Source organism: Protopterus annectens, chromosome 13.part0 (assembly GCF_019279795.1).
Source record: "Protopterus annectens isolate FY-2018-M chromosome 13.part0, PAN1.0, whole genome shotgun sequence".
Classification (NCBI taxonomy): Eukaryota; Metazoa; Chordata; order Ceratodontiformes; family Protopteridae; genus Protopterus; species Protopterus annectens.
Genome location: NC_056747.1, coordinates 1,335,624,215 through 1,335,637,823, shown reverse-complemented (window position 1 = coordinate 1,335,637,823; position 13,609 = coordinate 1,335,624,215). Strand labels below are relative to the sequence as shown.

Below are 13,609 nucleotides of genomic sequence, written 5' to 3'. Positions count from 1 at the left end.
CTCTTTCCATCTCCTCAACATACTCTTGTTGCTTGTGAGTATGTTTCCCTCATTATCTTTTATCACCTTTACCTGCTGCACATCTTTACTAGCTCAGTCCCTCTGTCTAGCTAATCGGTACAGGTCCTTTTCTCCTTCCTTAGTGTCCAACCTTTCATACAATTCTTCATATGCCTTACCCTTAGCCTTCGCCACCTCTGTCTTTACCATGCACCTCATCTCCTTATACTCCTGTCTACTTTCTTCATCTCTCTGACAATCCCACTTCTTTGCCAACCTCTTTCTCTGTATACTCTCCTGTACTTCCTCATTCCACCACCATGTCTCCTTGTCATCCTTCCTCTGTCCAGATGTCATACCAAGCACCTTTCTAGCTGTCTCTCTTACTAGCTCTGCTGTAGTAACCAGCTATTTGGTAACTCTTCACTGCCACCCAGTGCCTGTCTTAACTCTTCCCTAAACTCCACCTCACAATTACCCTTTTTCAGTTTCCACCAAAGTTTGTATAGTTATTGTTTTAAATTAACATGGGTCTAGATGAACCTGACTTTGAAGAGTCTTTACCCTAATGAGATGAATTTTTTATTATCCGGTTATGATCAGCCACAGTGTATAATATTCTGTAGTGCATGGAGCTTTGTCTGTTCCAAGTATTACCATTTACATAAAACGTGTGGGAACAAGGAGTGTTTTATAGGCTTTCAAGGTCTTTAAAGGCCTGAAAATACTGTGGTGCTTTCAAAAAGACAGCAAGCAAAATTGTGTCTCTATGAAGAATAATAAAGTAGCGTTAAAAGCTGTTACACATTTCATTATACCATACTTGTGTTGCAAGTGCAACAAATTGAGGTTCTGACAGCTGTTAAAAGCAGTTTTACCTACTGCTGCGGTTTTTGCTAACTGGCAATGTCAACAGCATGAGACCTGATCTTAACAGTGCTTAAGGGTGCTTAGCAAGTTTAACCTTTCCCCCAATATCAGAATATAATTTCAGTTCTCCATGCAGTACAGCATTATTAAAATGGGAACTGGTCAGTTTCAGTATGATTGCATAGGGTCTGGAATGTAGTAGTACTTGTTTGTTGTTGCACAGTGATAGCACAGTAGTGTAGTTGTTAAGATGTATTCCTTACAGTGCCAGGTCATGGATCCAAGCCAGGCCTCATGTCACTGTCTGTGTGGAATTTCCATGTTCTCCTCATGTCCTTGTGGGTTTTCTCTAGGCACTCCAGTTTTCTTTCACCTCCCAAAAATATGATGGCTGATTGGTTATTTTAAAATGTTCCTATACATTGAGTTTTCCCTTGCAGCTGAAAAGACTCAAGTAAAGCAGTTCATTGACCTAAGTAACAAATGAAAAAAAAGTAGTCCATCCAACCATTTCTTAAAGTATTTGTGCACTCCCATGAAATCTGAGCTAAATAATCCACCCAATATGTCCTGGGTCTGCTTAAGGGCCACTTCTAATGGGAGGTGACCAGGGGGTATCCTCACAAGCTTTCTAAACCATCTCAACTGTCTCCTATTAGTACAGAGTAGAGGCTCAACTCTTATCTTCTCAGTTAGTTGAGCTCAGCTCCCCAGCAGAACAACATAATGTTTACTGCTTTTAGTCATAATCTTGCTCTGTCTGTCATTCCAGAGGCCTTGATCATAATTGAAAATGGGGACACTGATTGACGGTAATTAAATGCTTCATTGTGTGACTGGCACTTTGTCATCACAGTCTAATAGGGTAACTCCAGTAATGCCACCACCAGTCTGATCCACATAATGTGACTGTTCCCAGTGTCTTTTCCTTTTGGTAATGACTTTAGTGCATTTAATCTCTCCCCTTTGAGGTAAGTGCAGTGCCCCCTACCTGCAAAGTGCCACCAATTATTTTCTATGACCTTTGATTTGGAGGTGCTTTGGAGGTAATTTTCATCGTAGCAGCTTCACACTCATCATTCAGCACCCCATAACCGCACTCTCTTCACTTTAAATCCCATTCCTACTGCTACCATTAAGAAACTCCTTCAGAAGTTGAAACCATGTACCAATGCTCCTGATAATATCCCATCTTACTTTCTTAGCATCGCTGCAGAAAGTCTTGCCTATCCCATCAGCATCTTAATTAACCGCTCCCTTCAAGAAGGCTCAGTTCCCCAAATCTGGAAACAAGCATATATCATACCACTACACAAAGGTGGTAACAATAACAGCATTACCAATTTCCGTCCCATAGCCATCCTGTCCCCCATTGCAAAAATCCTTGAAAAATGTGTACAACTCCAACTCCTCCCTCATCTCCTTGACAACAATCTTATCACCCCCACACAACACGGTTTCAGACCTAATCACAGCACCATGACTGCCCTTCTCTCCTTCCTCGAAATCATCAATAAAGCCCGTGACTCAGGACAAATTGTTTCCACCATACTCCTTGATCTTTCTAAAGCCTTCGATACTATCTCTCACACCCTGCTCTTAACTAAACTCTCCAAACTCTACCTATCCTCCTCCTCTTTGAACTGGTTCTCTAGCTATCTTTCCAACAGAAATCAAGCGGTAAAGTGGAAAAAAGCAACTTCCTCCTTTCTAACCACCCCTACCGGAGTTCCACAAGGCTCTGTACTGGGTCCTCTTCTCTTCAATATCTTCATTAATGACTTCCACAAAGCTATCCCTTTCTCCAGCATCATCCAATATGCTGATGATTCTACTATCATCTGCTCTGCCTCTTCTATCCCCACTCTACAAAAACTTACTCAAGACGCCTTTGCTTCCACAGAGCAATGGATGCTTAGTAATCATCTAGCTCTTAATGCCACCAAAACCAAATTAATGTTATTTACCCTATCCAAACTCACTCCCCCCAACATGAACTCATTCTTAATTACCAGTCAAAATAACTTACCTCTCAAAATAGTATCAGACACCAAACTACTCGGAGTTCAGATCGACAACCAACTAAAATTCAATTCCCACTTACAAAAAAACATCAAAAAAACACATCAAAAAATTGGCATGCTCTATAGACAAAAGGACTACCTTACATCCACCACTAGAATCACTCTAGCTACTTCCTTTCTCATCCCCTCCCTTCTATATGGTGCTCCACTACTTACTAACCTTCAGTCCTCATTAAAAAAACAGCTCTCTTCATGCTATAATAAAATTGCTAAATTGCCACCACTCAAAGGTCTTCCACTCACCATTGTCTCTCCCTCCATAAACTAAAATGGTTAGAACTTCCCAACTATCTTACTTACACTCAACTAACTTTAGCCCATAAGCTGATCCTAAACCCTCCAAGTGTCCCTCCCTTGCCTCTGCCCTTAAAATGCACCTACCAAATAGAGTGCTAAGGTCTAATAATCAAAATTTACTAGAAGTGCACAAACCCACTCGTCCCCCAGGCAAGAACCTCCTTTCCTTCGGCCTCGCTCGCCTCTGGAACTCTCTACCACCTAACATCCGCATTACCTCTAACCACTCTACCTTCAAGAAATCACTTTTCTTACATCTAGCGTCTCAGTGGGAATGCTCTTGCTCCCACCCTCATAACCAACTCTACTAAATGCCCTTAAATACCATAATCTACCTTATTCACCTTCTATGTGTGTTCATTAAACTGCATTTATGTTTTTGTATTCTGTTCCTTCAATTGATTGTACCAATGCTTTTACTGTTACATCATGCTGTCACTATGTTTTGCTAGTTCAATGTATCTAAAAATTACTATCAAATGTTAATGTATATCTATTTTCTGTTTGGAGCTTTTCTCCCCAGGACTCCATTGAAAACGGGTTCTTCAAGGCCCAATGGACTATCCTGGTAAACCAACTGCAATAAATAAATAAATCAGTGAATCATGCCACAGTATGCTGGACATGTGCACTTGAAGCTTAGAAGACAGCATCATCTGCAAATAAAGCTGCAAACCTCGCATTTCTAAACTGGATGCAGTTAAACATTTTAACAAATCTGTGAGTTGCAGAAGTGCAAGACACTTCAAGACAGTTTTTACACATGAAGACTAAAAAGACTGTTGTATTTGTTTAGTTAAGTATTTTAACAAGAGACCTGCAAAAGCTTTTGTTGTAAGTAAGGATGCAGTCCTCCTTAAACAAGCAGTATACTATTTTTAATGTCACTGTATTTAGGGACACCTTTACAAAGCAAAAGCAGCCAAGGCTTTGGAGTAAGCAGTGTTAGATGTGGGTTCAGGCACCTAGGCAGTGAGATTTCCCCTATGGTACATTTGGTTGGGGACACATGGCTGAAGTGACATTCAGCTGTGGAGAAATACAGCTGTTGCAAATCCCCAGTGGGCAAAGAGAAACATACACCCCCACCCACCTACCCACCCATCCATGCCCACAGCTTTAATAACCAAGTGCATCATGGGGGCAGAAGAAGTAGTGAGTGCTGTGCTTGTTGTGCAATACATGCTTGTGTAACTTCAGTATGTAGAAGTGTGCCACAGCATGGAGGAAATCCTGTATGCTACTGCAGTCACATTTATGCTCCAGTATATATTTTAGGGTATGTTCCCTAGGCACTGTGAAGGGGTAGTGGGTCCACACACACCAATTATAAAGGCACTCCCCATTGTGCACATCATTTTCACTGCCACTAACATGCCCACTGGTCAGCTTGCTGCTGATGCCTGCTGGTACTGCCTACTATCTCATGCTACATTGGTGACCATGTATATTCTTTCCCCCTGTGCTTTTGGTTATTGAAGTTGTGGGCATAGTGCCTCATTCTTCTGTTTGCCCACAGGAAATTCCCAACAGCCATATTTTCTCTGCAGCTGAATGTCACCTCAGCTATGTGTCCCCAACCAAATGTACCACAGGAAGTCTTACTGCCTAGATGCCTGAACCCTTAAGGTATTACAACACTGTTCTACCATGACTGGTTTCAAGGCCCCTTGGATGGGATTATGTGGGTTATTGAGTTTGCATATAAATAGTGTGCTTAAAAGTACCTCTGAACATAGTGCTTCTACAGTGGTGCATTGTTCCTTGATAAAGAACCTGGAACAGTGTAGTACATTTTATGTTTTTTGTTGACTGTGAGAAGTGGTAAAATTGCCCGGTATTTTTGTTTTTTAGACTCCAGAAGAAGATAGTGACTCTCAGCCGGTGGTGAACATCGAACATCTCTTGCCTAACATTGGGAGAACTACAATACCGGGCGATGCTTCAGGTGGGAGTAACAACCACTGGATTTTCCTTTGTGTGTATAGCTGTAACTTGGCAACCCTTTTTATGTCATGTTACATAAGTGGATGCTTTGAATTGCTTTAATAATGTTATAGACATATCTGTGTGAAATTATCTCCTTCTGTCTGTAGGACTAATGATCTATCTTTGCTATTTAGAAGTACATCATAATATTATTATCTGTTTGTGTATCACTTAAATGTTCCTTTTATTACTGAAGTAGGTAATGGCTAAGGAAGGTCCCATATGGTCCAGTGCACCTGCCTGTAACTCTTGGATGGCATTTTATTAAAGAAGGAAGTTGGCAGTTATACAGGCATGTGTTGCAATGATGATGCTTATGGTTTCCCTCCTTGCCTTAGGTTGCTATTAGTTTTTACAGCACTTTGAGTCTCACCTCACCTTTTTTTATTTTTGTTTGATGGCTAGTGGGAATGTTGTCAGCCTGTATAATCTAAATCTAGTGGCATAAGTTTAACATTTGAGTGTCTCATACATCTGCCATAAGTTGTACCATCAAGCATGCCATGAAAGGAAGCATTTTTAGCAGGTGGAGTCGACCAGTGGGCTACACTGGAGTCTGTTAGGAGGGAGTTTAGACAGTGGTAGTACGGAAGCCTTTTCCGAGGTACTGTTGGCTTCGTATGCTTGCTAAGGTATAAACATGCTGCAGTGTAGATGAGGGGGTTGGATTGCTTGGGGAACAAAAACACACATGCAGGGATCAGAGCTTTGCATATAGTTAAATACTTATACCAACATCTGACAAAGGGAATTCTTAAAGCCAGGTTGAGGGATCCATTAAGGAGCAGGATTTTAAAATAAAACTGTTTAGTTTTATCACCCCTCCACATTGCAGAAATGCTTGACTTAATTCTATAATAAAGAGGAATGCAGGGGGAACACCCTCCATTTTCTCCTTTTCAGAAGCAGTATCGGACAGAAGCCAGTTGAATTTGACACACTTGAGTTAGGTAAGGAGCCATCCCTTAAAAATGAAATCAGACAAGAGTGGAAAGTATTTGAGGAATTAAGATTGTAGAGTGAATGGCAATTTAAAAATTTTGCGGGGAGTTGGCAATAAAAGATGTTTATACCAGGAGGGCTCTGATGAGAAGGCAGACATTGCTGGTGGTATTGAGAAAATTGACTGTGTAGGAAAGTGAATGGGACCTGGTCCACATTTAAGAGCTTTTTGAAAAAGATAAAGTGGTCAGGAGGCATTTTGCTGCATTGCAGATCAGATGAAGTGTTTGATGACAATGCTAAGGCACCCCATAGTAATGAGGGGTGTAATGAAAATGTTACCCTTACAGGCACAGATAAAGAAGACCATACATGGTGGCTTTATATAGTGCTTGTAGGTCACAGAATGCAGGTGTCTGGGATAACTGGCCAGACAAAAGTGAGTAATTGTGATGGACTGCATTCTGCCTTTGATAAACTAGATGTTCTCTTATCAAGGGCTAGAAAGTTATATAGTGAATGACTTGAGTGAACTACATCCAAGCCCAGGAATAGGGTCCAGTCAGAAGGGCTAAGGTAGTGTCCACTGATTTGGTAAGGAAGTTTATTACGGAGTCGTGACTTGTTTTACAGTAAAATTCATAGTTCCAGATCAGGAAACTTCCCATCTTCATAAAACAAAGCCTGTCCCTCACTCTCTTCTAAAAGAATTTGGATAAATGAATGGGGAACCATAAATTAATTTCTGGGGTACTACCCATGTCTCAGTAGTACCCCATCCCATATCTGGAGAATTAAGATATAACATTGTCATATCCTTGGTATTGTTGGTTAGGTTTGTTAGGCTGTTGCGCTGTTAGCCTAGTAATCACCTATGAAACAGCCATATCTCAAACATAGAATGTGACATGATGGGGTAGCTTCTTTTTTTTTTTTAGCTTTTATGATGAAGATTGTTGAAAGGGAAATTAGAGAACTGGGATCAGAAGGGGAAGGCCTGGTTGGAGGACCTTGTAGGAAAAGATAAAGGAGTGAGTGGGAAATATGTGAGCACATATTGTACTCATCACAAGTAATTTTCCTGCTTGTCATTTCTTTCCATTTGCATATGTATCCCTTGAATACTTGCATTTACTTTGCCCGTAATCTATCTGACTATTCTAAACTGACTTTCTAGAACCTGCTCTCCATTACCTATTTGGGACCATTACAGTGGTCCATTGCCCACTTTAAATTTCAGATCTAAAGCTAGTCTGTAGGATATGCTGGCCATGCTTTCTCCGTTCATCTTAGTGCTCCCTCTCAGGCGTTTGTGGTTTCCGACCACTTCCTCATCATCTGCCTTTTTCTCTTAATTTTCTAACTGTGTACCAATTGATCTGGCATCACACATCATAGCCTGTAGTTCCCGATCATCCTGTTTATTTTGTTTTTGAAGGATTTGTACCAGTTGATCTGGCATCACACATCTTAGCCTGTAGTTCCCGATCATCCTGTTTATTTTGCTTTTGAAGGCTTTGGACCATCCTGATTTTTTTATCAGGTTTGACCACCAGCATTGTGCACATTGTTCTAGATGTGGGATTGCCATTATCCTGTCTAGTGGAAGAATAAGCCGTGCATGCATGGAGATCAGACCGCATGCTGTGTATATACCTGAGTAAATCTATTTTTCCTTGTTCAGTGACCTTACTCATTGAGCAACATGGTCCATACCTTGTATGATCAACACTTTGAGGTCTTTTCTTCCTTTTGTTCCAAACTGTTCATTGACTTTTCAAAAATGCAGGCCCCCTTAAGATTTCTCGTAACACAATGCATGGCCAGTTATGTTTTGGAATAAAATACAAGCTACCATTTCCCCAGCCACTCTGCCAGCTTGACTAGGTCCTCTTGCAGCCTATCCTTATCACCTGTTTCCACTGCATCTTTGAGATTGTTTCCACTATATAGATGACTTGTGATATAGACAAATGCAGGCCAAAATCTTTCTTTTATGTGGCATTTGTATCTGTGCCTCTTTTTTTCACACCCCTGTCGACCTGTGCCATGCACCTTTAAGTACATCTCTTAATCTGTACTCCACTCTCCATTGACATTCTAGCATCTTATCTCCTAAAGTAGCATTTCCTGAAGCTGGTACTGCTTGATACCCATTCTGTCACTGACCCATGGATGCGGAGGGTGAAGTCTCAGCTCAGATGCAGGAGACCTGTATCTGAATACCAAGCCAGGTGGCAGATTGAGATGTTCTGGCTGGCTCTGCTTGTCATTATTGGAAGGTATGGAGTCATGTTTATGTAGTTAGAGCCATTGCTGGAGGTAGAGGCCATAGCTCAGGTGGAAGTAAAATAAGCAGAGGTAGATTGTGCATATCAGGTGTGTACACCTGGTAGTGTGTGCACAAGAACTACTTTGATATCTTTGTGTGATATGTGGATGATGAAGAGGGGTTGGATTAAGGCTGTACCAAAAGAAGAAGTGTGTCCTACCACTGAATGCTGCTGCACCAGGTCAGCACCATCTTCTTTTCACATCGTTGTGGACACTAAGGAGAAGTGGAAGAAAAAAGTGGATGACAGCAGACTGGCCTACAAATGTAAGTGAAAAAGCAAATTCTTCCCTTTTTAGTGTCCACCCATGTTAATGTCTTTTTGCAGAGTTTTGTATCACCATCCAGCCCCTAATTGTTATATTTTTTCATTGTAATTATATGCATTTCTAAACCCGCACCTTTTTGTCACACTGCTTTCCAACTACCATGTCATTAAGCGCTTACGTCTTCTAGAAGTGAGCTCAGTTTTCCAGAAGAGGCCTCGTTGTCTCTCTTTTTCTGGGAGGATGTTCTCTGTATCTCTAGGTTATATTCTACTTAGTGATGAGATGTAGAATCAAGAGGATGGCTGGGAATTGGTAAAGTGCATGCTGAATTACTTTCTGGTTGGGAAAGTGCATATTGAATTACTTTCTGGGCTTAGAATTGGCAGGGCAGCTGCAAATACAAAATTAAAAAAGGCCTTGCCTGCATATTTATCATGTCAGGAGAAGCAGCTTATTGAGAGAGATAAAGAAAAGCTTGAGTGGATAAAGGGAGAGGTAAGATAAATATGGTTGCATTTTCACAGCTGCTGCCAGGACCAAGTGCAAGCCACAGAGCAGAAGAAAAGGATTATGTCATGTCTGGTAAAAGGGCAGGTGCAAACAGAATGGATACTTAGGAGTGGGTGGATAGCTTCATATAAAATTCGTCTTTCCAGTTCATTCTTTCAAAGGCATTTAGTGTGTACAGAGTCATCTGGCATTTTGACATCGTTGCAGGTGCTTCACTAAAGTTGTAGACTGTGTTATTTTTGTTGCACCTACCTCATTCCTCTAAGAAAAGGTCAGTCCGATGCCTTAAACTTGTAAAAGTCTTTACTTGGGCAGTTATCTACTAGGGTTTTGGCAGGGCACTAGACAAATCATGTACCTCATGCATTGTATGCAGGGTCTACTTTGGTCTTACAAGTTTCTTTAGCTTTGATGCCATTTACTGTGCCTGCCAGTGGCAGTTTTCCTGTCTGCGGTACCAAAATCCGCAGTGTATGCTTGTTTAACAATTCTGATTGTATAATATTTGGAAGCAAGTTATGTAACTTACTGCATTTCTCCTGTGGAAGCAGTGTGTCTCACTAGCAGAGTTTGCCTGTTCTTTTCATTGTACTTTCAGATGCCTGTATAACCATTAAAAGATATTCTTATTAGCTGCAGCCATTAAGGCTTCATTATGTCTGTGCCCAAATCTGAAAATCTTCTGTGTTCTTGAACCAACAGAGCAATTTGTTGTATTAGCAAGTTTGCATAGCCTGTCTCAGGCTTGGCTAGGATCATTGTAGTGCCTCTGGTGGCTATTATGTGGTTTGTGATAGTGTGGGTTGTGATACATGGATGGTGGCATCAGAGAAGAGCAATGCTGGGGGAAATTCTTGCCACTTGTGTGATAATTGTGAACGTGCATGCCCATTGCACCCAGTCTTCATGAAGAAACAGCTGTCTTGAGTGTCCAAATCTCAGCCATCACCCCCAGAACTAATCCCTTAGATACTTGCACTTATTATAGTATTTAAGCCTTTACTGTTGCAGCTAGACTTGATTTCTGTACACTCATGGGCAAGTCATAGTCCTAATAAAATGAACACAGAGTGTCTGCTAATGAAAAGTTGACACAGCCTGCAGAACAAGGCTTGGCTTTCATTTTCAGCTCTGAGACTTTGCATCTTGTTGTCATGCAATGTGCACTTAGCTTAGTTGAAGTGACTGGCTCTGATGATGTCAAGAACTGAAGCAAAAAGAACCAAAAGTTCACAGAATAGTGAGACCTTAAACCCTGATGCACTGTACAAAATACTGTTTCATCACACCGGTGCTTTAAAACAGATTTTTTTTATACCCATTACCTTCGAAGATAGGCTCTTCATAGATTCCTTTACCCTTATTATAAATTATAACCTTTGTAGGTTCATAGGTAAGTACTAGGCTAATGAACCTGGAGCCAGTGCAAGCCTAGCCTAGTAGTGTTCCCAGTCATCTGGCTTACCAGACGTTAGTTCCCTGTGCCCCTATCTAGCAGTGCGATTGAAGTGATCCCCGGGGTTAATTTCTTATTTCCCATCCACTCATCAAGATTTCTCTTGAAGAGGGCCAGTGAGGTGCTCTGCTTGACATGAATGGGGAGTTTATTTCATAGTATTGGGACCCTCTGGGTTAGAAACTTGTCCCTCCAACAGGTTCTGTTTTATGTGGTGATAAAGTTGAGGTCTTTGGAGTGAGAAGCATGGAGTGATTGGGATTTTTTTCAGATGAAGCATGCCCGAAGCAGAAGCAGTTCGCAAGTGCCGGTCGGCCGACTCCTGACATTTTCATTTTCGAGTTTCAGACTTGAAGTCTTATAAAAGATAAGTACCCTGTTGGAGATCCTTTTTCTTGCTCTAACTGATATCAGAAAAAAATAATTGTCTTGCCTGTGGAAAGCAAATACCTCACAGAGATTTTCATTCTTACTGCGTCACCTGTTTAGGCCCAGACCAGGATGTCCCTAGCTGTTGGTTCTGTGCCTTGTTCAACCCAGAACTATCCGTCGTCGGGTAATTTTTGTAGCTAAATACTTTCACTCTCATTCTCCATACTCCATCCAACTACCGATCTTCTGAAAAAAACGTAAGGATAAAGACAGAGGCAGACCGCATAGATCCAAAACTGCCGACAACGCTACAGTTAAGCTAGTTTCCAGTCCACCGGTATTCAGTGAGGCACTTTCGCAGCCCCTGATACCCGCTTCTACAGATTTGCAGGCCTCTACTGAGACCCATTCAGAGTCCAGTATGCCGTGAGATGCTCCTTCGACTATGGAACCTGCGGATGTCTCTACCTTGGATGAGTCTAGAGTCGCTGTGCAGGCACCGGCTTCTGAGGGTGTATTCAGGCCTACCTATTTTCATATTAAACCAATGACTTCATTTGAAGCCAAATATTCTGAATTTCTCAAGCCTAAAGTTCACACTACCCCTAGGAAACCAACGACCAAAGTGCATTCTTAGGCCCACAGGCCTCAAAAACAAATGATTTGAATGGCTGAAGACCTTATTACCTTAATTAGGGGAAGCCAGCCATCCCCATCAAAGAGACCTAGAACTGATTTTCCTTCTGATTCTTGTGATCACGAATCTGATATCTCTGTTCCTTCTGACTACCAGGACATACCCTTATCTACCTATGAGGATTCTGATGCAGAGGATTCCATTCCCTCTGCTTCCTCTCCAGAAGATTTTTCTTTTGGTGAAACCTTGCATACCCTTTGGGAGCATTTCCACTGGGAAAGCCAGGACTACTCTCAGTCCAAAAAGAGACTTAGGGAATTTTTAAACCTGCCTCAGCACAGGCCTGTAGCTATCCCTCCAGTTCTGGAGATTGTAGATGATGTTTTCTTGGAATCCAGCCTTACCCCGGATACTTTGCCTCCAGCTCCCAGGAAACTGGTACTATAGAGTACCTGACTCTCTCAAATTCCTTTTCAAGAATTCTACTGCGGATCCAGAGAGCATTTCCCATGGACCAAAAGATATTAAGGCTACTACTGCCAAGAATCCTACCCCTTCTGACAGGGATTCTAGGGCTTTAGACAGATGGGGTAAGAAGGTATACATCTCTGCTACTCTGGCCATTTGGGCTTTAAATTGCCAGTTTCATATGTTAAAGTATCAGCAGCATATTATGGGGCTAATTAAATGGAAAAATGTTGTTGATTCCTGACTGTGCTGAACACAAAGATTTACAAGAGTTAATGCATTCTGCTGACCAACTTGGTAAACGTACTTTGCAGTGTGGTTTTAATGCTTTAGAAGCATCTTGCAGGGCTGCTGTCACTGGGTCTGTTCTTAGAAGGCATGCTTGGCATAAGGAACAAAACTTGCCAGATCATGTCAAAGCAAAATTGCTGGATGCACCCTTAAACCAAGAGCGCCTATTTGGCAATAAAGCAGAAGAAGTTCTCAAAAGGTTGGAGGAGAAAGCTAAATCTATGCAAAGTGTTAGATTTCTTACAAGTACAGCCACCTAGATTCAGTAGGCATTGGCCTTCAAAGAACTAGTCCTTTCCAGTCCCTTCCAGGCCTTCTCAGTCCAAACCAAGGGGCAGCAGACCCCCCCAAGACTTCAGTCTCAGGTTATGCACAGATCTAAGCAGTGGGGTGCTCCCACATCCAAAACAGGGAGTAGTAAGCCACCCCCCATGGGAAACTTGCACAATGACTTATCCTTAACTCCCCCAAGCCTTGCTCATGTACTTGCACCTTTAGGAGGAAAACTCGCCCTGCATGCAAAAAACTGGGAATACATTACCCAAGACAAATGGGTTTTAAACATTGTTTCCCTAGGATACAGATTCCACTTCCACTCACTCCCAATCCTAAGTGGATGACCAGACCTCTCCCTAAACTAGTGGGTGGAGGCCCAAAAGCAAGTACTTTCTCTCCTCAGCATCAAGGCTATTCACTCTGTCCTAGCAAAGGGGACAAGGCTTTTATTCAAGACTGTTCCTGGTTCCCAGAAAAGAAAACTCCTGGTGTCCTATCCTGGAGTTATCTATTCTCAACACCTTTCTGGTGGTTCCAAAATTAAAAATGCTAACTCTCCAACAGCTGCTTCCTATGCTAGCCAAGGATGCTTGGCTGGCAACCCTAGACTTAAAAAAGAAGCTTACCTGCACATCGCCAAAGGGAATCTTGCAGGAAATACCTTTGCTTCAGGGCAAGCTCTATGCACTATCACTTCCCTGCACTTCCCTTTGGCTTATCTACTGCACCCAGGGTATTTACAAAGTGCCTAGCTCCAGCCATTGCTTTTTGCAGGCAGAGAAGTATTCAGATTTACCTACACTTGGACGATTGCCC

At 41.9% G+C, this 13,609-nt stretch overlaps 1 protein-coding gene across 2 annotated transcripts in view; it reads left to right on the top strand.

The window, feature by feature from the left end:
* The window catches only part of ARHGAP23 (Rho GTPase activating protein 23), a 1,842,805-nt gene that overhangs the window by 1,781,675 nt on the left and 47,521 nt on the right, over positions 1-13,609 (top strand). For both annotated transcript variants that reach the window (XM_044055365.1, XM_044055363.1), the window contains one exon: positions 5,106-5,199. In XM_044055365.1, coding sequence (XP_043911300.1) covers positions 5,106-5,199 — 94 coding nt within the window. The remainder of the gene's footprint in view (positions 1-5,105; positions 5,200-13,609) is intronic.